The sequence below is a fragment of the Neoarius graeffei genome, chromosome 4 (assembly GCF_027579695.1).
Source record: "Neoarius graeffei isolate fNeoGra1 chromosome 4, fNeoGra1.pri, whole genome shotgun sequence".
NCBI lineage: Eukaryota > Metazoa > Chordata > Actinopteri > Siluriformes > Ariidae > Neoarius > Neoarius graeffei.
In genome coordinates this window covers 61,301,873-61,328,435 of record NC_083572.1, presented here as the reverse complement: position 1 = coordinate 61,328,435, position 26,563 = coordinate 61,301,873, and the positions used below count along the sequence as shown (strand labels likewise).

The 26,563-nt window shown below is 43.3% G+C and overlaps 1 protein-coding gene across 6 annotated transcripts in view; it reads left to right on the top strand.

Annotated features, from left to right (window-relative positions):
• Positions 1–26,563, top strand: part of rap1gapb (RAP1 GTPase activating protein b) — a 123,065-nt gene that overhangs the window by 82,122 nt on the left and 14,380 nt on the right. For all 6 annotated transcript variants that reach the window (XM_060919442.1, XM_060919440.1, XM_060919443.1 and 3 more), the window contains 15 exons: positions 6,979–7,017; positions 7,112–7,300; positions 8,301–8,404; positions 12,733–12,811; positions 12,894–12,947; positions 13,032–13,115; positions 13,207–13,307; positions 15,840–15,969; positions 20,233–20,388; positions 20,605–20,676; positions 20,800–20,886; positions 21,132–21,275; positions 21,507–21,638; positions 26,117–26,226; positions 26,313–26,432. In XM_060919442.1, coding sequence (XP_060775425.1) covers positions 6,979–7,017; positions 7,112–7,300; positions 8,301–8,404; positions 12,733–12,811; positions 12,894–12,947; positions 13,032–13,115; positions 13,207–13,307; positions 15,840–15,969; positions 20,233–20,388; positions 20,605–20,676; positions 20,800–20,886; positions 21,132–21,275; positions 21,507–21,638; positions 26,117–26,226; positions 26,313–26,432 — 1,601 coding nt within the window. The remainder of the gene's footprint in view (positions 1–6,978; positions 7,018–7,111; positions 7,301–8,300; positions 8,405–12,732; positions 12,812–12,893; positions 12,948–13,031; positions 13,116–13,206; positions 13,308–15,839; positions 15,970–20,232; positions 20,389–20,604; positions 20,677–20,799; positions 20,887–21,131; positions 21,276–21,506; positions 21,639–26,116; positions 26,227–26,312; positions 26,433–26,563) is intronic.

The window sequence follows — 26,563 nt, the reverse complement described above, 5'->3', positions numbered from 1 at the left end:
ACTACTACTATAGACCTACACCAAACTGAAAACAAGTTAATAAAATAAATTAATGACATTAGAAGTAGCACAGCATGCAAAAAACAAACCCATTCTTGTGCTATAATTTACAAGGAGGAGATAATATAGATGTGATATATAGTGGCCTGTGGTTGAATTCCAAAATATTGCCACTGATTAAACAATATCTCAATATATTTGGTTGAAGCATTGATTATTGTCATCTACATTGCTTCATATGGCTTCTAATACCAAAAAAAAAACAGAATTGAGAAGAAAAAAACAGCCCCTGGGCTGCCCCAGCTGTTCATTGGGCTCGCTTCACTCACTAGGTTCGCTTCAACTGAAGGATAATCACTGGGCCCCCCATTGTAGAAATGGGCCCCTGTTTTTTCCCAGGAGGGGCCCTGTGGGCCCCTTGACCTGCAAAACAATCTGAGTCTCTGGAAAATACAATGGCCTGCTCTCAAGTTAGACAGCGAGACAGCAGCTCACGGTATTTATAAGTAAAATAGGTAATTTGTGTATGTATGAAGAAGCATATTTTTAGGGAGTTCAGACAGAAATTTGAAGTATGGCCAAGAGATGTAAACCTGATAAATAATTAATTTTGAAATATGCTGATTAATGAAAAAATCAGGCAAATTGGTGCAGTGGTTCAGTTTTTATGGACATTTTTAGGTCTCGGATATTGCTTTTTTCAAAGAGGTGGGCCTGCATTAAACAGTAGGCACTTAGCAAGGAGCAATGGCGTTGTTTTTTAAGAAAAAAAGTGCTAATTTTGGGAATAAAACGGTGTATTTTTTGTTACTAAATTGCTAAATGTGATGTTTTCTGTGCTACGTCCCCCCCCCACGCCGAATCCAGGTGTTCATTTTATTTTATTACCTCCATACATAATTAATGACGCTAATTAGCATCAAATTATCAAATTTACACACAGATCATGAGAATAAATCATAATATTAATAGGTTTTCTTTTTATTTTATTGCCTGAATAATATCTGGAAGTTTCTGTGGGTCATGAATATCTATAAAGTGTCTCACCCAGCTAATTTGCATATATCATATAATATGCAGACACAGGCTAATTTGTATACATGCATTAATTAGGCCTAAATAATGTAAAAAAAAAATCTTGTATTCTGCCAGTAAATTCTGAAAGATTCTGAAATGAAGGGTGCTGGTGTTCAGAAGCAGCAAAACACTCGTTCCTCAGCTTAAATAATCGAAATGAAAGCACCACATTGGGCCCAAGAGATCAATCTGTCTCGCTACTTATGCTTTTTTGTGCAGATCACGCAGCTTACCTGGAAAATTTGTGACAAATTTGCGAGGCTCGCTGATGGTTCAACTGTATGGTTTGAGTATTGAACAAGCTGTAGTATATATATTAAGGTGACCAGATTTCTGAGACGAAACCCGGGGACATTTTTGGTTCGGCGGTGAAAACATCATTAAGACATCGAAGGTTTTCATCTTTGTAATAAAAAGGGGGACATTTCTGGTTTCCTCCAGGTGCTCCGGTTTCCCCCACAGTCCACAGACATGCAGGTTAGGTTAACTGGTGACTCTAAATTGAGCGTAGGTGTGAATGTGAGTGTGAATGGTTGTCTGTGTCTATGTGTCAGCCCTGTGACGACCTGGCGACTTGTCCAGGGTGTACCCCGCCTTTCGCCCGTAGTCAGCTGGGATAGGCTCCAGCTTGCCTGCGACCCTGTAGAAGGATAAAGCGGCTACAGATAATGAGATGAGATGAGATGACATTTCTGGTTTTCATGTATTTTGGTCACACATTGCATAAAAAGCGGGCTTTTCCTCACCGAGTGCACCGTAGGCCGATTCCGCAACTGCTTTAGGTGGACATTAATTAAAGGCAATGTGAAAATCTCTGGTATGGGTACATAGTTTAGATTTATAGACTCTTAAATTGTAGGCTAGCTGAAAGAGATGTTTTAGACCCATGAAAGTAAATATGTTAAATTAATTACCATATATGCCACTAGTAATGGACAATGTATTTAAAAATATACAAAACACACAACACAATTTCAATAAACAGTTTGTTTCAATCCAAGCAATTTCAAGGTATGGTTACATATCTCATCTCATTCTCATTATCTGTAGCCGCTTTATCCTGTTCTACAGGGTCGCAGGCAAGCTGGAGCCTATCCCAGCTGACTACGGGCGAAAGGCGGGGTACACCCTGGACAAGTCGCCAGGTCATCACAGGGCTGACACATAGACACAGACAACCATTCACACTCACATTCACACCTACGGTCAATTTAGAGTCACCAGTTAACCTAACCTGCATGTCTTTGGACTGTGGGGGAAACCGGAGCACCTGGAGGAAACCCACGCGGACACGGGGAGAACATGCAAACTCTACACAGAAAGGCCCTCGCCGGCCACGGGGCTCGAACCCGGACCTTCTTGCTGTGAGGCGACAGCGCTAACCACTACACCACCCTGCCGCCATGGTTACATATTATTATTATTATTATTATTATTGAGGATACAAATGATTCCTGATCTCCCGTAGCCTGAATTGTAGCCATACCTGAATTGCCGACCGAACCTAAATGAGTAGCCTTAATCAAAATGTGTAGTCCGCTACACATCACAACAAATTATACAAATTACTGACACTTTGGTAACATTACTATAAGCCTACAGCTTTACATAGCCAGCTATTCTGTAGGATAACACGCCAATTTGTGTGTAAGTTAGCTTATGCCGTTGAACTGTTACAATTTTACATCAGCTGGATTTCTGTTACAGCAACGCTACATCTATCAACAACTTCAGCTGACTGATTGGCGCTGCACTGAGCTTTCTCCTGCTAGCATCGGCCGCAGCAGGCTACGGTTTGTTCGGTCAACCGCTACATCTCACTACAGTGTGACGAGCAATGTCATATACAACATCGCAAAATGTAGCTTACACATTTAAAGGCTAAATAACATCGATGACAAACAATGTCACTTAGGCCTACAAGAAAAGACTATGGTTCACCTGTCCAGGAGCGGATGAAGCGATCTGTCAAAGCTGAATGAATGACTAGTTGAGGCAAAGATTGTAGCGCTCTGCTAAAAAGTTGTTCCTCAGCTCCACCAATCAAAATACTGGAAAGGCTCTCGCCAGAGGTGTTCTAGAACATCTCTGCTATCGGCCTGAGCCCGTCTTAAAGTGATCCACAAAACAACATGTGAGGCGTCTGCTGAAATCTGGTAGATGTTTCGGTCTGGGATTTTCTTTTTTTTTTTTTCAGTCTGGTTTTTTTCGAGTCTGTCAGTCATGGTTAAAAACAGGAACATTTCCAGGGACAGCTCCAGCCAGGGACAGGCCGCCAAAAACGGGGACTTTCCCCAGAAAAAGGGGATGTCTGGTCACCCTGGTATATATGGTTTGAAATCTGCATACGCACACATCCCACAGTGCACTCGGGTATCCCCAGTCACATACCGACATTTCTTTTTCCTAGCCAATGAGGAACCAGTGTTGAGCTATCAAAACAAAAGCACGCTCCAGACACAGTGCCATGGCGCACCTGTCTGGAGCATGTGTACAGTAGGTTGAATATATCCATATTTCAGCCAGAGATTAAGCTATGTGCATTAATTTATGTATGGAGCATGCTTAGACATGGAAACTTAACATTATCAAAACTGATCATGAGCAGCGGCATAAATAAATAAATCCTAGAGCTGGGCGATAAATCAATTTTATCGATTAATTTGAATTTACAGTTAAGGACGATGTGTTTTTATGAAAATCGGTTTTCTCTCAGTTTTAACTTCCGCCACCGACGCTCCCCTCTGCGCTTGTGCAGAACGGATCAGGCAGCAGGGACGGATCAGGCACCGACACTATAGCCCTCCTCCCGCGCGCTTGTCATAGACACACACAAACAACATGGCAGCGATTGGGGGAAAGCCGCAACTTGTGCCCAAGAAAGGAGCAACTTCCTCCGTGATCTGGAATTGGTTTGGTTTTGCAGCGTCGGACGCAGACCAAACAAGTCCTCGTTGTAAGGTGTGTTTGAGAATGGTTGCTTCCAAAGGAAGCAGCACGACGAATTTATTCCAACCCCTTAAACAGAAGCATGCAGCGGAGTGGGAGAAGTGCTGCACGAGCGCACCATCCAAAGTAAAGCAAGCAACCGTCCCGGACACATTTTCGAACCGTGTGCCTTATGATCAGAATGGGGCACGGTGGAAGGCAATCACAGATGCTATCATTGTGTTATCTCATCTACAAGCTTGTTTTTTGGCTTCTTTTTGCACTTTAACCCCAAAGGGGAAATTTAAGTGAAAACAAAATAAAGGTAAAACTTGTTTTGAACCATCTCATCTCATCTCATTATCCTGTTCTACAGGGTCGCAGGCAAGCTGGAGCCTATCCCAGCTAACTACGGGCAGAAGGCGGGGTACACCCTGGACAAGTCGCCAGGTCATCACAGGGCTGACACATAGACACAGACAACCATTCACACTCACATTCACACCTACGCTCAATTTAGAGTCACCAGTTAACCTAACCTGCATGTCTTTGGACTGTGGGGGAAACCGGAGCACCCGGAGGAAACCCACGCGGACACGGGGAGAACATGCAAACTCCACACAGAAAGGCCCTCGCCGGCCACGGGGCTCGAACCCGGACCTTCTTGCTGTGAGGCGACAGCGCTAACCACTACATCACCGTGCCGCCCTGTTTTGAACCATTTCTTTGTCATCTGTAGTTTGATTTTTAGTAGGGGGAAAAAAATCGATTAAAATTGAAAATCATATTTTTTGCGAAAAAATCAAAGTTTTTTTTTTTTTTAGGCCATATCGCCCAGCTCTAATAAATCCCACCTAAAAAGGCATAAAATAAAATAAAATAAACTGGTGCATTCATTGATTATGCAACCACCATATTGACTGCTGTCCGAACTCACTAATGTTTTCTTCACTTGCTAGAAGGGGCACGGTATATCTGATGAATGTCACTGAAGTTCATCTTCAGGGGCTGTTGCAGAAACTGACTGTAAAATAACTCCATTCTGAGTGAAATGCAGAAACAGTATTACGAATATCAAGGGAGTATTTGTGCACTGAACCCATTCTAAGCATTGTGCATCACATGGCCTTTATAAATTACTCCTGTAATATTTCTGTTTTTATTATGTACACTATATGGCCAAAAGTATGTGGACACTAACACCCATATATGTTTTGAAAGTGGTAAGCATAAAATTGCCAAGGATGTATTTCTATACTGTAGCATTACAATTTAGCTTCACTGGAACGAAGGGGTCCAAACTCTTCTATTCTTTAAGTTTGTTTCTTAAGACACGTATTTTTTAGGATGTTACCTTGTTTGTTGACAGTTTCGGCGAACACTTCCACCTTCTTCAAAACAGTCGCCAGATGTCGAGTGGTGACGTGCCTTATCAGCTGATGTTACTCTATGGAGGCGTGAACGTCCCGCCCAATTTGACAGGTAGTCCACGCCTCCTGCTGTCAGGTCGCTGCCCCAGGACTGCGCTCCAGGTGTGCGACAGCGCGTACGCTCCCTCATCCCGGTTCGTGGTCCTTTGCGCCCGCTTGCGTATCTCCACTGCCTCCAAAATCCAACGCTGGTATCTAGTCTCTTCAGCGCGAATGACTCTGGCCTCTTCCCAATTCATTATATGATTTTGTTGTTTGGGGCGGCACGGTGGTGTAGTGGTTAGCGCTGTCGCCTCACAGCAAGAAGGTCCTGGGTTCGAGCCCCGTGGCCGGCGAGGGCCTTTCTGTGTGGAGTTTGCATGTTCTCCCCGTGTCTGCGTGGGTTTCCTCCGGGTGCTCCGGTTTCCCCCACAGTCCAAAGACATGCAGGTTAGGTTAACTGGTGACTCTAAATTGACCGTAGGTGTGAATGTGAGTGTGAATGGTTGTCTGTGTCTATGTGTCAGCCCTGTGATGACCTGGCGACTTGTCCAGGGTGTACCCCGCCTTTCACCCGTAGTCAGCTGGGATAGGCTCCAGCTTGCCTGCGACCCTGTAGAACAGGATAAAGCGGCTAGAGATAATGAGATGAGATGAGATTTTGTCGTTTGCAGTGGTCTGAAATGGCTGATTTTAAGTTTTCTTGGTTTGCTTTTTCTTTTTCGGATCTTGCGAGTCTTTTTGTTGTTTCTTTTTCACATTCTAATTGGTGTTCTTTCCTGCGAGTATGGAAGCATCTGCCCGTTTCACCAATATAGACTTTGCAGTGCCCCTGTGCACAAAGCAAGGTCCATAAAGAGAAGTTTGACATGGAAGATCTCATTTGGCTGCACAGAACCCTAATCTCAACTGCACTGAATACCTTTGAGATGACTGTGTTCCAGGCCCCCTCTCTCTACATCAGTGCCTGACTTTTTGTGATTGTGTGCCTGAATGGGCAAATCCTCACAGCCACGTGTCAGAATCTTGTTGTAGCAGCATAGGGGGACATCTGATTATTAATGCACATGATTTTGGCATGGGGTGGCACGGTGGTGTAGTGGTTAGCACCGTCGCCTCACAGCAAGAAGGTTCTGGGTTCGAGCCCAGTGGCCGGCGAGGGCCTTTCTGTGTGGAGTTTGCATGTTCTCCCCATGTCTGTGTGGGTTTCCTCTGGGTGCTCTGGTTTCCCCCAAAGACATGCAGGTTAGGTTAACTGGTGGCTCTAAATTGACCGTAGATGTGAGTGTGAATGGTTGTTTGTCTCTGTGTCAGCCCTGGCGACTTGTCCAGGGTGTACCCCGCCTCTCGTCCATAGTCAGCTGGGATAGGCTGTGGCTTGCCTGCGACCCTGTAGAACAGGATAAAGCGGCTAGAGATAATGGATGGGTGGATTTTGGCATGGGATGTTCAGTACTAAAGTATCCGTATACTTTTGGCCCTATATTGTATTATAATTTTATACCTTACTGTGTCTTATTTTGGAACATTTGGTAAATTGACTGTGCATGTGTTTATTTAACAGACGGAAGAAGATTATATTCCTTATCCAAGTGTTCATGAGGTAACTAACATAAAAGATCATGTCATACTTAGCCTGCGTAATATTGTTTTCCATAGAGGTAATCAACACGCATTCATTTTATTATGACTGGCAGGTGCTGGCACGTAAAGCTCCATTTCCACTGATTCTGTTGCCGCAGTTTGGTGGTTACTGGATTGAGGGGACCAACCACGAGCTCAGTACCATCCCAGTACAGGAGGAGCCACCCCCATGTCCAGCCTCTCAGATTAAACTGGAGACTAATAGCATAGCCAAAATCTATAGGAAACATTTCTTGGGCAAGGTGAGAATAGGAAATGATAACGGTTTGATCAGTGTGCTCACTTTAAAAAAAAAGAAGACGACATTTTTAATCCATGAAGTTTAAGGGCCCGTTTACACGAGGAAGCTGTCGGGTAAAAACGACTGAATATTTCATCGGAAGTGCCTTTCGTCTACACGGGGACAGCGTTTCCAAGGCTGAAAAACGGAAAAAATTGAAAATACCTTCCAGAGTGGATAAGTTAAAAACAGCCCCCGTTGCATATCTGTCTAAACTACCCAATACGCGAAACTCTGCTCGGATCTGCTCACGTCGGGTACGCGTTTACGTCATACATATGTCATATACTGTACATGCCAGCCCGGGAAGTAAGAAAGTAAGTAAAAAAGTAAGAGCATGTCTGATTACATCGATCCAACGGACCTTCAAGCTGCTCTGGCAGCTTTAATAAACGTCCAGGAGTCCTTCGAACATCTATAGTGAATCTGCACATATACCGTTAATGAACAGAGGCGGGTATAGTATGCTCTTACTTTTTTACTTACCATAGCCAGAGTAGTCAAAGTTTTCGCGGCACAGATGTGCAGATCAGACAAGATGGAAGACGTTGCACATGCGTGCAGACATAGCGGAGGTCTTTCACAGCACCACCTAGCCGCCTGGCATGCACATCCAATTGAATTCTACACATTTATGCGTCACCGTATAGACGCAGATTTCCTCCTTGAAAACGGTCGTGTAGACGCGGAAAAAAGTGAGAACGAAAACGGACTTTTGCGTTTTTGTTTCAGACCGTCCCCGTGTAAAGTGGGCCTAACACTTATTTATGGATGTATGGTGGTTAGAATAATTAGTTGATAAAATGTTGTTTCAACTAAACAAATAGACATCTTATTAAAAGTATTTAAAACTACCTGCTACTGTGTAGAAAGTAGGGGAAACAGCAAGCGGTAGCAAAATATAGACTTTAACATATAGGTTGTATGTATGTGTGAACATGTGCACCTGCAACTCCCTACAGGAGCACTTTAATTACTACTCTGTGGACACAGTACTGGGCCTCCTTGTCTTCTCAGTGAAGTATGATGTGATTGGGGACCAAGAGCACCTCCGCTTACTGCTTAGGTAATGCATGCACACACACGCACACACACACAATCTCTTCTCTTGGCAGCACAACTGTATTCATTCATTCTTCTTTTATTCTCACCTTGTCGATGTCACACAAAGCTGTTTGTCACTCCTCTGAGACTCATGCACCTCTTCTTTCCTTTCAGGTCCCTTTCCTTTGTACTGCACTTTTATATTAATAAGATGAACCGTGTCTCTAATTCCTCTGTTCTACACGCTTGTTTTTGCATTATTCTGAGTGTTTGGTGTCATTTAAAAATAGCATTATTAACCACAGTACATCACACCTTACAGAAAATGCCCAGTGATGTAAATCTGCTGACGGAGGTTATTGAGAAACAAATAGAGCAGTGTTTCTCTCTATGGAATCAATTTTGTGCCAAAATGTTCATACAATACTTTTGAAATATCAAACAAAAACAACAAATCAAAATACAAAAAAAGAAAAAAAAGTCCATTTTTTTAGACTGGCAAACAAATTATTTGTGTAATCGTGCAAAATATCAGTCTATTACTCTTCAGAAACCTTTTATTTTTGTTCCGCGTCTTTCTCAGTTTTGTTTGACGTAATTTATTTTGGTTGCGATTCCAGCTTTCTCGTTTGCGCTCCCTGACTTTTTGCTTGCAGTTTTGGCACAAACTTCACGTGTTGGTGGGCTGTCCAGGAATGCATTCCCATTGGCTAACTTGTGTTTGACTGACAGCTACGCTCAGCCATTCCCTACTCGGATTCTGGCGGACTGTTTGATATCATAGTCGCCACTGAAGTCCACGCGATCCTTGTTTACCGTCAATGGATCGGTCAGTCGTCAAACAGTCCGCCAGAATCCGAGTAGGGAATGGCTGAGCGTAGCTGTCAGTCAAACACAAGTTAGCCAGTGGGAATGCATTCCTGGACAGCCCGCCCACACGTGAAGTTTGTGCCAAAACTGCAAGCAAAAAGTCAGGGAGCGCAAACGAGAAAGCTGGAATCTCATCTCATCTCATTATCTCTAGCCGCTTTATCCTTCTACAGGGTCGCAGGCAAGCTGGAGCCTATCCCAGCCGACTACGGGCGAAAGGCGGGGTACACCCTGGACAAGTCGCCAGGTCATCACAGGGCTGACACATAGACACAGACAACCATTCACACTCACATTCACACCTACGGTCAATTTAGAGTCACCAGTTAACCTAACCTGCATGTCTTTGGACTGTGGGGGAAACCGGAGCACCCGGAGGAAACCCACACGGACACGGGGAGAACATGCAAACTCCACACAGAAAGACCCTCGCCAGCCACGGGGCTCGAACCCAGGACCTTCTTGCTGTGAGGCGACAGCGCTAACCACTACACCACCGTGCCGCCCCAAGCTGGAATCGCAACCAAAATAAATTACGTCAAACAAAACTGAGAAAGACGCGGAACAAAAATAAAAGGTTTCTGAAGAGTAATAGACTGATATTTTGCACGATTACACGAATAATTTGTTTGCCAGTCTAAAAAAATTGACTTTTTTTTCTTTTTTTGTATTTTGATTTGTCGTTTTTGTTTGATATTTCAAAAGTATTGTATGAACGGGGGCGTCGTGGCTCAGGTGGATAAGGCGCCATACCATAAATCCGGGGACCCGGGTTCGATTCCGACCTGAGGTCATTTCCCGATCCCTCCCCGTCTCTCTCTCCCGCTCATTTCCTGTCTCTACACTGTCCTATCCAATAAAGGTGAAAAAAGCCCCAAAAAATATCTTTAAAAAAAAAAGTATTGTATGAACATTTTGGCACAAAATTGATTCCATATTTCTCAACCACTGGACCGCAGCCCATTAGTGAGCCGCAAAGCGCCATCTAGTGGGCTGCAATTTTTTTTCAAGTTTGAAGCCAAATACTAAATTTAAGAAGAAGAAACCTTTATTCGTCACATGCACACTTCAATCACAGTGAAATTCATCCTCTGCATTTAACCCATCTGAAGCAGTGAACACATGCACATACAGCCAGAGCAGTGGGCAGCCACACCAGAGCGCCCGGGGAGCAGTCAGGGGTCAGGTACCTTGCTCAAGGGCACCTCAGCCCAAGGCCGCCCCACATCAACCTAACTGCATGTCTTTGGATTTTCCGGAGGAAGCCCATGCAGACACGGGGAGAACATGCAAACTCCACACAAAAAGGCCCTCGCCGGCCGCAAACCCAGAACATTCTTGCTGTGAGGCGACCGTGCTAACCACTACACCACCATGCCACCCATAGTTCAGGATGTCATAGTGTCCTAAATCCGGTAGCTGGTTTGACGGACACCTTTCAAGTGGAATAAATGCATTTGTGGGTAAATTAAGAAGAACACGACTTTATTATTGTCACATTCCTCCTTTGCATTTAACCCCCACGTACACACACACACACACACACAGAGCGCATGCACACAGTGGGCAGAATAAATAAATACGTTTGTGGGTAAATTCTATGGATCTGTGATGCCTGCTGGAAGAGAAGAGCAGGGAGGATTGAGAATCGAGCAGCTGTGGTTTGTTTACACCCGATTCCAAAAACTTTTGGCGTCCTAGCAATCATCGCAAAGACGTGTACAAAGCCCAGAAATTCTTCCTTACCCAGGCAAAAACGATACAGGATTTATCTTGTAGTGTCCTGATTGCCAGATCTTTAACACAGCCACATATAAAAAGTTGTTCGCCTCCATGCTCTTCCAGGTTTTCATCTGTTTGTCCTTGTAGAACGATGTCTGCAGCATCAGGTAGTTTGAGACCCAACGGATGGATAATTTTCCAACTCCTAATGAATGAATGAATAACTTTATTTAAACGCAATAAGTTGATCAGCAGAGCTGGTGGGGTCGTGCATGTACAGATACAAATAATGACAAATACAAAAGACTAAAAATATACACAATCTTAAAAAAAAAACTTAAAATCTGTTGATTGTCTGTTATCTCCACATTAAGTTAATTAATAGTATGCACAACTATTGTCTTTGTATTTAGTTCCGACTACAATAGGATCAAAATTTATTCTACTAATGTCAAATTTAGCTCATAAAATTTTCTTTCATAGGAAAAATCCTTCTTTGTTAGCGTGTAAAGATCTAATCCCATTGAGTGGTTTCTATATCCACTTCTTTTGAATGTACGTCTTGGTTTTAATAATTTGTTTGTTTACTGAACATAAACATGGTGATAAGTTCTTGTGCTAATGAACCAGACTCCACTTTTGGATCATTAATCCCTTTTGAGTGAGAATGCCCTGCATGCATGGTTTGGCTTCTGGTACATTCATACAGTTTTAAATACAATACCTACAATTAAAAACAGTTTGTTTTTATTGCATTTATTTAATTCCTGGGCTTCAATCTGTAACAGGAAGTGATGTTGCATCCCATTAATACGCTTTACAGTAGATTATCAGATTCTAATAGAATAGAGGAGCCAAAATAATTGGTGATCTTTTTTTAATGGGCTTCGACTCGTTACAATATGAATAGGTGGGCCTTAAAGTAGAAAAGGTTGAGAACCCCTGAAATAGAGGATATCTCATCTCATTATCTCTAGCCGCTTTATCCTGTTCTACAGGGTCGCAGGCAAGCTGGAGCCTATCCCAGCTGACTACGGGCGAAAGGCGGGGTACACCCTGGACAAGTCGCCAGGTCATCACAGGACTGACACATAGACACAGACAACCATTCACACTCACATTCACACCTACGGTCAATTTAGAGTCACCAGTTAACCTAACCTGCATGTCTTTGGACTGTGGGGGAAACCGGAGCACCCGGAGGAAACCCACGCGGACACGGGGAGAACATGCAAACTCCACACAGAAAGACCCTCGCCGGCCACGGGGCTCAAACCCGGACCTTCTCGCTGTGAGGCGACAGCGCTAACCACTACACCACCGTGCCGCCCGAAATAGAGGATATCTTACATTTAAATGTGTTCTTTATCTGCATTCAGTCTCTGCACATAGCACGGTGGATTAATAGGAAATAGGACCGGCTTGCTGCTCAGCCATCAAATTGCCAGTCTTAAACTATGACTACAAACTTCTTTCTTCATGTCTTACTTCCTATCTTGGTATTTCTCCAGCTATTTATCTTCACCTTTCACCCAACTTTATTCATTCAGTTTTTCATTGTGTACCTCTATAGAAGTGTTTTTTTTTTTTTTTAGCAGTGCAAGTGATTACAATGTCTGATTGAATATGAACGTGTCATGCTGCAGCACCTCAATAATGCACTGTTCATATCTAGCACTTATCATCCACTTTAAGTCCATCCTTTGCAAATATAAAGGGAAATAGGAAAATTAAACAGTCTTGTTTAACCTCTTCTAGGTCAAAGTTTAAAACCTGTCATGACGTGATACCGATTTCTTGCCTGACTGAGTTCCCCAATGTGGTGCAAATGGCAAAGGTAGGAGAAACACAGTCGTCACCACGTCAAATATAAAAAATTGCGTTTGATCATTTGTATTGACAGTATTCATTTCTCTTAGCTTGTGTGTGAAGAGGTAAACGTGGACAGATTTTATCCAGTCCTCTATCCAAAGGTCAGTCTCTGCTCCTCATCTTCGCTTTCACGTCACTGCTTGTGCACCAGACACATTGTGACCCTCGGCTGTGTGTTCCCACAGGCATCCAGACTCATTGTAACCTTTGATGAACATGTCATAAGCAACAACTTCAAGTTCGGAGTCATCTATCAGAAGTTTGGGCAGGTCATAAACACTAGCTACTTCTTTCCTGGGTTTATGAGAATACAGACTAGCCTTGCTTAAATTGCTTCTGAACAGTTTATGTCCTGTACAGACATCAGAAGAGGAGCTCTTTGGGAACAGTGAGGAGAGTCCAGCCTTTACTGAGTTCCTGGAGTTTTTGGGGGAGAAGATCGAGCTACACGACTTTAAAGGGTACATGTCCTTTAAAATAAATGTCAAGGTGTCGACGGTAGCTTAATTATCTAGCTTGTTTAATGGCAAATTGTGAAAGGTCTTTTTATCTCTATCAGCCATATCGACTAAACTTGCAGTGATTGTGATAATGACGACTCAGACTGTTCATGCAGTAATACTGAATATTCACAATATACTAGTCTGCTATTAGAATTTAATCTCAGTTGTTGCTTCTTATTTATATAATCATATTAGTCTTTTTTATTTTCAAAACTGTATTTGTATTACACTCACCGGCCACTTTTATAGGAACTTGTTCTTTATTCTAAGGTGGGGTTTACATTAGACCGTATCAGCGGATCATCAGATTAATGTTTTTAAAACGATTAGCGTGCACACAGCAACGCCAATACACGATTCGCGTGCACACAGCAACGCCAATACACGGATACGCTCGGCTCCGCAGGCATCCTGCGCTCCAAATCACTCCGCCCTGAACAGCGAGTGCCCTCTGGAGGGTGCGCACTCCGGCCCTGCGCAGCTCACAGAGCGCGCGAGTGGAGCTCACGAGCAGTGATTCGGGACTGAGCCGCTGTGTGTGTGATCTCAGTGCATGTCGGGCATGCGCGTCACTTACCACTTGCAAGTGGAAGGATGGCAAGCCTAAAGACAATCATAACTACACAATGGGCAGTATTTGCATCAGTATTTGCAGTATTTTCATACTTTTATACTCTTTAATGAAAGGTGATACAAGGCGGAAGTCCGCGCCGTTTTTCAGCAGTCGCGTCACATGACCAACGCCAGCGAATCAGGAAGGTGGATGTCACAGTGACGTTGCCCAATGACGACGCCAGCTAGAGCTCAGCACAGCGTATCCGCGTATTCTCAATGTTTACACAGCACCGGACCAGACACGATCTGGATTGAATACGTGGACCCTGGCGGATTCCCGTTTCCCGGCGTTTCCAGGCATTTTAATGTAAACGGACAGTGCATCCGCGAAGAAAACGAGACAGATACGGTCTAATGTAAACTTGGCCTAAGATCCCTGTTCTTGGCTGGCAGGAGCGGAACCCAATGTGGCCTTCTGCTGTTGCATGCTGAGATGCTTTTCTGCTCACCACGGTTGTAAAGAGTTGCTGAGTTACTACAGCCTTCCTGGCAGCTCGAACCAATCTGGCCATTTTCCTCTGACCTCTCATATCAACAAGGCGTTTTCACCCACAGAACTGTCACTCACTCTGTGTTTTTTGGGTTTTTTTCCGCACCGTTCTGTGTGAACTCTAGAGACTGTTGTGGTGTGAAAACCCCAGGAAGTCAGCAGTTTCTGAAATACTCAAACCAGTCCATCAGGCACCAACACCCATGCCCCAGTGAAAGTTCCAGAGATCACAATTTTACCCAGTCTGATGTTTGAAACGAACATTAACTGAAACTCTTGATTTGTATCTTTATGATTTTATGCATTACGATGCTGATTAGAGAACTGGGGAAAAAACAGCAGGTGTATGGGTGTACCTAATAAAGTGTAATCTAAGTGAGTGTAGATTACATGGGAAAATGCAATCTGCCTTTTCAATCCACACTTTTGTGCTTGGTTGTTTAGGGGGCTTAAAGACTTGTGTTTTAAGGTAGTGGTCTAGACCAGCCTTTCTCAACCGGGGTGCCACGGCACCCTGGGGTGCCGTCTGGCTTCGTTAGGGGTGCCGTCAAAAAATTATATCTTCTAACATTGAAATAAATAAAATGAATTAAGGGGCGGCATGGCGGTGTAGTGGTTAGCGCTGTCGCCTCACAGCAAGAAGGTCCGGGTTCGAGCCCCGTGGCCGGCGAGGGCCTTTCTGTGCAGAGTTTGCATGTTCTCCCCGTGTCCGTGTGGGTTTCCTCCGGGTGCTCCGGTTTCCCCCACAGTCCAAAGACATGCAGGTTAGGTTAACTGGTGACTCTAAATTGACCGTAGGTGTGAATGTGAGTGTGAATGGTTGTCTGTGTCTATGTGTCAGCCCTGTGATGACCTGGCGACTTGTCCAGGGTGTACCCCGCCTTTCGCCCGTAGTCAGCTGGGATAGGCTCCAGCTTGCCTGCGACCCTGTAGAACAGGATAAAGCGGCTAGAGATGATGAGATGAGAAAATGAATTAAAATTCCAAAAAACGATAGTTACACTAATGCAGATCATCGCCGCCTCATGCATCATCAAAATTTGTCTCACGGCCCCCTTTCCCATGTCACAACGTCACTGCTGGGGTCAGCGTGACTGCGTATATTTTATATGGGGGTACCTTGAAAATTTGCATACTTCTGAAGGGCGCCGTGACTGAAAAAAGGTTGAGAAACGCTGGTCTAGACACTGTTGAAAAAGCCGATTTCTGACACTTTTTGTCAAGAAAATCAGCATGAATGTAATTTTAACCATCTGAATTCTGTGCTCAAAAATCAGTTGACGTGAATGCATAAACCAGCTCTGAATATGAGAAACTTCCGCTGTGTCAATATCGATGTACATTTTATACTATACTTGCTGATTGTGAATACGTTCCCATACTAGGTTTCGCGGGGGTCTTGATGTTACGCATGGCCAGACTGGAACTGAGTCAGTGTATCATAATTTCCACAACAAGGAGATTATGTTCCATGTGTCCACCAAACTACCCTACACTGAAGGAGACTCACAGCAGGTAGGGAATATCTTATTGGGCCATCTGTGAAAGAGTATTTTTTGAATAGTGTCCTCCATCTTGCAGCAGTGCATAAAGTACTTCTGCCAGCACTTAAGGTCATATGTTGAACAAGGCTTAAAGCTAAAATGTATTCCCTAAGATCAAAATGATTTCATGTGGCTCCCTTGTGGTAATTTCAGTATTATTTAAATCTGGTTATAGAGCTGTTTGAGATGAGCACTGGGCGTTGCTCTGTGGCCACATATCCCCATATGCTTGGTTAATTAGCACACATCACACAGTGCTGGACAACAGGCTTTTGCAAGCCATCTGTTTCTGCACCTTCTGTCTGATTAGTCAGAGAGTAAACATCACCTAGCATTTTAACACAGGTAACACTGAGCTACTGTAACCACTTCGCAAAAAAACACTCTCCAAGCGGATCTTTAAACAAACATACAGTTGACTAAAGGTACATCACGTGCTGGAAACACCTAGCATGCAGACATTTGACATGGTTATACATGGACTGAGTCAGCCAGTCCTCCCTCGCACGTCTCCAGCTGGTGCAAAATGCAGCCGCTCGCCTCCTAACTGGAGCACGTAAGAGGGAGCACATAACTCCCATCCTGGGCTGCCTGCACTGCAAAAAATGTCCTTTCAAAAATAAGAAATAAAAGATTAAAACAAAGCGTATTTGCTTGAATCAGGTGAAAAAAATCTGCCAATGGAACTAGTCAAATTTGACTTGGTAAGATTTCTTAAAGTAAGATGAAAAATCTAACCTGTTTTTAGATGAAATAATTCCAAAATAAGATTGGGGAACTTATTATGCGAGATCTGATTAACTCAAAATAATCAAAATAGTTCTTATAACAAGATCGTACTTCTTACATTTAGCCATTCAAGTCATTTTTATTTATTTCATTTTAAGGGTATTTCACTTAAATTCATGACAAAGTCTTAGCAGTAAAAACTGAATTTAAGATAAATATACTAATATTAGGATTGTTAAATTCTACAACTAAGCATTGCTAGCTTAAAAGATTCTCCTTTTGTGACCTGTAATTAGTAAAATACTCTAGATATGAGACCAGAGACTATCTTGAATCAAGTTGACGACACGTGTAGCACTGCAACAAGTTTATTTTTTTCCCATTTCAACATTCAAACATTAAAACATCTCTTAAGATTCCACTTCCCCAGGACCTCAGGCACCAAAAAATAAAAAATAAAAAGTCTACGCATTTTGACTTGCAGTGCTTACACAACGCCAAAGCAACAGTGCGTTTTGGGGGCACTGACTATTCATGTGTACGAGGGGTTTACAAGATCAGGCACAAAAAACAAACAAACAAACCAAAAAAAAACACTGAACTTAACTCCCAGCATTCCAAAAAGCCCTCACTAAAACGCCCTCCACTCACTCATAGCCTTTTTGAAGGCACTTGTCTGGTCTAGAGTCTGTACAGCATCTAGAAGGAGCTCACTCTGAATGACTGAGAAAACAGTTGCAGTAAACTTAGGATCTGTAAGGTGGAGTTGAATTGTAATGAAAGATTCAAAGATTTCAGTAAAGTTCATTTATTCCCAAAACAAGCATACTTTGTTTTTTTTCTTGAAACGAGATGAACCGCATTTGACAAATGTCCAAAATATACTTACTTGTTTTAAAAAAAACTTGTTTTATTTTCAAAGGTGCTCCAAATAAGACTTTTTCAAGACATTTTGTCTCTACAAGATTTTCAAGATGGACTGTCTAAAAACTAGCCTTTCTAGCTAAATGAGGTTTTGCTTGTTGGGCAATTATGTCTTATAATAAGGGTGGCGAGATGTTTTGACTTGAAAATAGACAAATAAACTTCCTAAGATTTTTATTTTTTGCAGTGTGTGCACTTTAGAGTCCATTTTAAAGGTCCCATGGCATGGTGGTTTGTTGATGCTTTAACCTCCTAGGGCTTAGCGGTCACATGCGTGGACAGCACTTTATGGAAATTCAGAACAAGAATCCACATATGTGAACATACTTTTTCTCTAAAAGTACATCTTATCAAAAGATGATGCTTAGTTTTTATTCTAATCAGGTTCTAATAAGCCCAAATAGCAAAGAGAAATAAAAAATGCATGTAAAAAAACAGCTTGGGCCTTAGGAGGTTAAACGGGCTCGTGGAGGCTTCCGGATGTTATATCCGCAGCCTTTCTCGAAATGAACCCTCGGCACGTAAATATAGCCTCCTGGGAGAAAGCCCCATTTCAGCGCTTTTCCCAGCACGTCGTTTTGCTAATGAGAAGCAGGAGGCGGGGAAGGGTAGAGGGTGGGGGCGGGCCATGGGGGGAGGGGGAGGGGCTTGACCAAGCTGCACACACACATACTCGCTGCTGTCAGTGCCTGTAGCCACGCTGCTAAGACAAAACCCCGTTCTCCCTCGGACTCCTTTCGTAAACTCAACGTGACACAGAGAACAGAGAGTGAGAGTGTTCGGAGTGGTAGTTTACGAACGTATAATACCCTAGGCTTGAACACGCACTCCATAACCAAAGAGGATAGAAGCAGCAACTACAGCAACATATCGCTTATCCAACAGAAGACATGCATTGCGGAGCAATAGTCAAACATAAGCTCATAAGTTACAGTCAATTTCCAGACTAAACTCAGTTTAACAGAGCATGCTGCATGCTCTTTAGTTTTGTAGCGCAGATTACCTGGCTAACTGCAGAAAGCGGTTAGCTGCACAGCTAATGTAGCCATTGCTAGGCTAACGTGGCACCGATTTTAAAACACGGCAAAACGACCAGTTATACACTTACTTGTTCGGTGTTTGTGGCTGATGCGGCAGGGATGCTTGGTACGGACCCAGGCTTCAGTGACAGTTGATGTGCAAAACCTGCCCTGTACTGTCCCAAGTTGTGGAAACATTCCTCAGGAAAATGCTTCCGACAAACATACACCGTCTTAGGTAGACTCGACGGCGTATTATTGGAGTAAATAAAATTAAGCCACTGCGTCTTCAGGGGCTCTCCCGCCGGCAGTAAAAACAGACTCCTTTCTGTGTTGTCACATCCATGTACAGCGCAACTTCCATATTTCGCTCGCTTAGGTGATGCCATGTTGTTGTGTCCTCTATGGTCTCCTCACTACAACTGGGCGGGGCAATCCATACAGTGGGTGGGAATCCAGAGGGGGGGCGTGGGGATCATCTCCCTTGCTGACGTAGTAAAGGGAAGAGCTTATCAACGCGCCGTTTTGACGCGCCATTCTCAAATGTTGGGCATAGTTTGGTTTACACATTATGAAATTTCTAGCCACTGGGGTGACTTAAGAAGGTCAGAGGAACTCATTTTAACGTTAAAAAACCTCAGAAAGTGAAAATTTCATGCCATGGGACCTTTAAGATTCTTTTATTTGTTTTTAAGTCTTTAAATGGTCTCGCCCCCCCCCTTACCTCTCTGAGCCCCTTCAACCCTACGCTCCTGCTCGGTGCCTCAGGTCAGCTGATCTGCTGCTCCTGGAGGTACCGAGGTCCAAATGGAAGCTCAGAGGGGACAGAGCTTTCTCCATTGCTGCTCCAAAATTATGGAACGAGCTACCATTGCACGTTAGGCAAGCCTCCTCACTGTCCATTTTTAAAACCAGTCTTAAAACCCATTTTTACTCCTCGGCCTTTAACTCCGCATGAGACTCTGCTCTTGTTTCAGTGTTTTATGGTTTGCTTTCATTTATTGTTTTATTGTTTCTAATTGTTTTTAAAAACACCGAAAGAACTGTTCTACTGTCTGTTTTATTTATTTCATTGCTTTTAATTGTTTCATGTCTTTATGGACAGCACCTTGTTTTCAACTACGGTTGTTTTAAAGTGCTATATAAATAAAGTTGAGTTTATAAGGTTCTATCGTGAACCGGTGCAAGTGTGACATTAAAGTCCAGGCTCGAGTGCTAATTAAACACCTACTCTACGGCAAACAGCTAGTAGCTGTCAAGCGTGTGCTAGCTGGTTAAATGTTCTTTTAGCAAACACATCCAAGCAAATATTCGTCAAATTGTACCAATAATAGCATGAGTCTGTTACTCCCACGTACAATCAGGAGCTCAACGCCTGTTTAGCCTTCAGCCATCAGCATTACCTGATGTTTCTCATATTAGTATTCAGACTATCAAAGAAATAATCTCAGAAAACAAAACAAAACTTCATTTTGTGGTTCAAATTGTGATCCACCAATTTATTTTACACTTCCGCAACACAACAATGAAAATTAAAAAGATGCCGTTCGTTTTGTTTTCAGCTGCAGAGGAAGAGGCATATAGGAAATGACATTGTGGCGATTGTGTTTCAAGAGGAAAACACACCATTTGTACCTGATATGATTGCCTCCAATTTCCTGCATGCTTATGTGGTGGTGCAAGTGGAGAATGCCTGCACAGACAACGTCCTTTACAAGGTTCTGTAACAATCTGTCTGATTGTTATTTGGATATTACAGAATATTCTGTGTTCGGTAAAATATTCACATTATTTTTTGTTATATACTTGTTCAGTATCTGTATATTCATCAAATATATCTATACATTTAATTACTTTTTAATGTCTTTTTTTTTTTTTGTTAAAAAATATCTCTGTATTTTCTGTGCTTAATGCTGTATTTGCCTTTCCTACAGGTATCAGTGACTTCCAGAGATGATGTGCCTTTCTTTGGGCCTCCTCTCCCAGACCCAGCCATTTTCAGAAAAGTGAGAGACATTTCAAACCCATGCATCCACTGTGGTTTATTTATTATTTCAGTAAGAGGATTCTTGCAACTAGCAAAAGCCAATCTGTCTGATATGACACTTTAAACTCTGTTCCCTGACTAGAGTCCAGAGTTCCACGAGTTCCTCCTGACAAAACTCATCAACGCTGAGTATTCGTGCTATAAGGCTGAGAAGTTTGCTAAGCTGGAGGTGAGCAAGCGAGAGATGATCTTTTCCCTGGAAAGCGCCCTCTATTGCACTAGAATTCAGATTTTCAAACCCAGATAGCACACACGCATGTTCCTTTGGAGGGAACACTGAAGCGGCATTTGCTGTATTTGCTTGGATACAAGTTTTAAAACATCATAGAGTGTACATACACTTTTAACCCAGCTCTCTGCATGCGATAGGATGAGGGCTTGTTTGTGTGGGTAGCACTATATGTTTATGTGCAGGAGAGAACACGTTCTGCACTGCTGGAGACATTGTATGAGGAGTTACATGTGAACAGCCAGTGCATGATGGGATTGGGAGGAGAAGATGAGAAACTGGAGAATGGAGGTGGAGGTGGAGGTGGTGGTTTCTTTGAGTCCTTTAAGGTATGTTTATCTAAGTATGTTTCATTTTTAAAGATTTTCAGTGTCAGAAGAGGAAATGACCCAGGAGATTTGTTCACATGCTTACATCCTGATTTACAGCCTTAACTCTCTCTCTGTCTCTCTCTCTGTCTCACTCTCATACTCACACACACAGACTCTCACTCATTCAGTAATTTCTCACTGTGTGGCTTTAGTGATGAGATTTCGTACTGTGTGCGTTTCTGTGTGTAGAGAGTAATTCGCAGTCGGAGTCAGTCTATGGATGCTATGGGACTGAGCAACAAGAAGCCCCACACTGTCTCTACCAGCCACAGCGGTAGCTTTACCCATAATCCCCCAGATATCCCTAAAACACCCGGCATTGTGAGTATTCCTTGTACTTTTACTTTTTCTTTTATCAAGCTGGCACAAGGTAGAGATTGGCATCATAACAGGATGTACCATCTCTGTAACATTTGTTTTTCCTTGCCATGAACATGCTTACCAAATCCGCTGAACCAGAATGCAGAGGGCTTAGAAATAAATCCGCTCAAAGGCAACCACCCATCAGGGTATTTATGGATGATCTCAAAATCACCACAGATTCAGTCCTAGGCTGCTAGTGGATTCTGAAGGGTCTGGAAAAACTGGTGGAGTGGGCCAGGATGCATTTCCATCCATCCGTTATCTGTAATCGCTTATCCTGTGCAAGGTCACGGGCAAGCTGGAGCCTATCCCAGCTGTCTACGGGTGAGAGGCGGGGTACACCCTGGACAAGTTGCCAGATCATCGCAGGGCTGACACATAGAGACAAACAACCATTCACACTCACATTCACACCTACGGTCAATTTAGAGTCACCAGTTAACCTAACCTGCATGTCTTTGGACTGTGGGGGAAACCGGAGCACCCGGAGGAAACCCACACAGGCACGGGGAGAACATGCAAACTCCACACAAAAAGGCCCTCGTCGGCTGCTGGGCTCGAACCCAGAACCTTCTTGCTGTGAGGCGACAGTGCTAACCACTACACCAGTTCCAGTTTACCATAATAGACACAGCCATCCCAACGATCACGGATAAACCAGTCAAGAGCTTGGGCAAGGTTTTTGCCAGCTCTCTGAGGTACAAAGCATCCATTCATTCAATTCACACTGAGCTGGATGGCTGGCTGAAAGCTGTGGACAAGTCTGGCCTACCTGGGAAGTTTAAAGCCTGGATCTACCAACATGGCATTCTTCCCAGAATCCTGTGGCCTCTCCTTGGTTATGCAGTCTCATTCTCAACTGTTGAGAACTTGGAGAGGAAGTTCCGCCAGCACCTCAGGACATGGTTGGGGCTGCCAAAGAGCCTGAGCAGCTTCACAGTCTATGGACACAACAAATTGCAACTGCCCTTCAAATTCTTGGAGGAAGAATTTAAGGTAACAAGAGCCAGAGAAGTGGTACAGTACAGAGACTCTAGTGATCCAATGGTGGCCAGCGCAGGGATCCAAGTGAGAACTTGTAGAAAGTGGAGGGCAGAAGATGCTGTTCAGGAAGCAGACACAAGCCTGTGTCACTGGAGGCTGGTTGGAGTGGTCACTCAAGGCCAAGCTGGGCTAGGATCCTTTCCAACTCCCCCAAATACCATCAGAGGGAAGGAAGGGCGCTGCCTAGTTCAGGATGAGGTGAGAGCAGCAGTGGAAGAGATGAGATCATGCAAGGTGTTGGGAATGGAGCAGCAAGGAGTTTGGACTAGATAGTGGAATGCAGTTGAGAGAAAAGTGACCTGGTCTGAGCTATGGAAAGCTGAGGCTCACCGCATCAAATTTCTCATCCAGGCAGTATATGACACGCTTCCAAGCCCATCAGATCTGCACACTTGGGGCAAAGCAGAGTCACCAGAATGCCCACTGTGTTCCAAGCAAGGAACCCTAGAACACATCCTTAGCAGCTGTACAAAGGCAATTAGAGAAGGATGGTACCGATGGAGGCACGATCAGGTCATGAAGACTATTGCTAAATCAGTCAGCACAGGACCTGAGTGGGCAAAGCAGTGCTGTCCCTCCAAGAAGACCATCACCTTTGTCAGAGCTGGTGAGCAGCCAAATCCTGCCAAAAATTATCTTCTGCAGGCATCCTGAACTCAGCAAGAGACTGGCAGTTATTGATGCTCCTCAGATGGCAGCTGAAGTTCCCGAGCCACACTGCAGTCACCACCCTGTGACCGGACATTGTCCTTGTGTCTGAATCCATCAAGCAAGTGGTGATGCTGGAGCTAACAGTCCCATGGGAAGATCGCTTGGAAAAAGCCTTCGAAAGGAAGCTCTCCAAGTACGCGGAACTGGTCAGCAACTGTCAGCAGTCGGGATGGAGAGTCAGGTGTCTCCCAGTGGAAGTTTGGTGTAGGAGATTCGTGGCCCATTCTCTGGCTAGAGCCTTCAGCAGTTTGGGCATTGAGAGGAAGAGGAGAGCCATCCACAGCACCATCAAAGAGAGAGCCTTGAGATGGCTGTAGGTCAAAAGAGGAGAGTCATGGGGACAGAGTAGCTAGAGCTGTCTGGATACATGCTGAGGTCTGATCAACCCTGGTGGGGTCACCTGGAGGAAAGTGTATGTTGTTGAAAGACCTGAAACACCTGATGATCCCAGGAACATCACTGACGATGTGTCCAGACTGAGGCATCAATAGATGTATGTTTAGAACTACTTGAAGTAAACTGACACATATTATGAGTAGGGCAAAGTGTTTTGGAAATGTTTTCAAAGACATCTGTGTTGTTGGTCTACACTGCAAAAAATGATTTCTTGTTGAGAGAAAATATCTTTAATATGGGTGAATTTATCTATTATTTCTTGTTAGAAGTTTACTAGAACTCAAATATAAGATTATTTAGCTTACTTTGAGACACTTTTACTAATTTCAAGCCTTAAATTTTCTTATTCTATTGGCAGATAATTTTGCTCATTTTAAGCATTCAATTCTAGAAAGAAGCAAAATTATCTGCCAATAGAATAAGAAAATTTAAGGCTTGAAATTAGTAAAAGTGTCTCAAAGTAAGCTAAATAATCTTATATTTGAGTTCTAGTAAACTTCTAATAAGAAATAATAGATAAATTCACCCATATTAAAGATATTTTCTCTCAACAAGAAATCATTTTTTGCAGTGTAATGGAGTGCCAGTTAGAGTTAGTGCCAGTCTCTCTGCCATCTGTGACCTGCAGTTTTGGCTGTTTGACTGTGACCTTGACTCTGAATTGAGCACTTTCAGTCACAGATGGGAAAATAATGTATTCTTACATACTTTTGCATAAATGCTTCATAAAGCAGCAGCAAAAACTATTGTACAGTTTTAAACTGTGGAATTTGGAAAAAATACATTGAGATTTATAAAGATTTGGAAGGTTTCAGGCACCACGAACTGAGTAAAATAGTAAGTTTCCTAGAGAGTCCCATCTCTAATCAGTGGAATATTAAACACAAAGTAACACCAGAGCTCCACAGCAGTCACTCATCCTCATTGCTAAGTGTTACGACACTAGACTGGATGTTGGACAGTGGAGCAGATGGACCTTTACACGTCAATACACTGCAGTAAATGCCCTGGCAACAAAGAAGATAACCATTTTTGGCAAGCTGCCAAAAGCTGTATTTGAATTTCCACCTACAGTACTTTGAAAAGAATATTAGCTGCAGTAGTTATATTTGCACTCTAAATGCGATTATTCTATCCACATTCACTGGATATGAGCAATCTTGCGCACTGATTGGCTACTCTACTATTAGGCTATGAGCTCATATACCATCTCATCTCATCTCATTATCTCTAGCCGCTTTATCCTTCTACAGGGTCGCAGGCAAGCTGGAGCCTATCCCAGCTGACTACGGGCGAAAGGCGGGGTACACCCTGGACAAGTCGCCAGGTCATCACAGGGCTGACACATAGACACAGACAACCATTCACACTCACATTCACACCTACGGTCAATTTAGAGTCACCAGTTAACCTAACCTGCATGTCTTTGGACTGTGGGGGAAACCGGAGCACCCGGAGGAAACCCACGCAGACACGGGGAGAACATGCAAACTCCACACAGAAAGGCCCTCGCCGGCCCCGGGGCTCGAACCCAGGACCTTCTTGCTGTGAGGCGACAGCGCTAGCCACTACACCACCGTGCCGCCCCTCATATACCATGAGTAGAGAAAAACAAAACGGCGGAGTGTGTTGCTCAACCAACCGAGGATGAAATAAAAACTCTACTTGAAAACAAAAGCTCAAAAAATTCAAAGAAAGAAAGCACAACTTTATTCATCACACACTTGTGAAATTCCTCTCTGCATTTAACCCATCTGAAGCAGTGAACACACACATGCACACACACATACCCAGAGCAGTGGGCAGCCATGCTAACAGCGCCAATATGGAATAAAAGTATTCGATGGTAAGAATGTGTCTTTTTTTTTTTTTCAACAATTATGATTGTTGCATTTTTCACAAATTGTCACTGTCATTTTGCCGGTTTGTTTACATTCTAAGCAGAAATGATATTTGTTGGACGTTTTGTATACAGTTTTAATTTATCAAATTTGCAAAAAAATAAAAATGCTCTGTTTCTCAAAATCCATGAATGTGGATATAATAAAATAGTTATTCCACTCAATCTCATCATACATGGCTTATATCCAACTCAGTGCTACGCGCCTCGTCGGCTATCAGCTCATGTGCGACTCGATTTCATGGAATAACTATTAATTATATAACAAAAATTGATGTGAAAATCCATATAAAAAAAGTAGTATTTCAGAAATCAGTTTCTGGTATTTAGTTGGCATCCCCAAAAAAGATTCGTACCTGACAGGTTCCTGATTTCTCCTCCGTAGTCTCTGATCATCCCTGGGAAGAGCCCAACCCGAAAGAAATCAGGCCCGTTTAGTTCCAGGAGGAGCAGTGCAATTGGCATTGAGAATATTCAGGAAGTCCAGGAGAGAAGGTAAGAACAGAAGAGAAAACTCTTTTCCAGTTTATTTACTTCTGTGTATTCTGACAGTACAGAAATGTTCATTATTTATATCGCAGCAGTAGGGACGTGTCTCCCAGCAACCAAAAGATACCCGAAGGTGGCCATGCCTTGCATGAGCCCAATACTGACAACTCTTCCAATCACAGTTCTCCTGAGATGCCTACCACCAGGACTAGGTGAGTAACCATATAAACAAGGAACAGTACAGTGGTGCTTGAAAGTTTGTGAACCCTTTAGAATTTTCTATATTTCTGCATAAATATGACCTAAAACATCATCAGATTTTCACACAAGTCCTAAAAGTAGA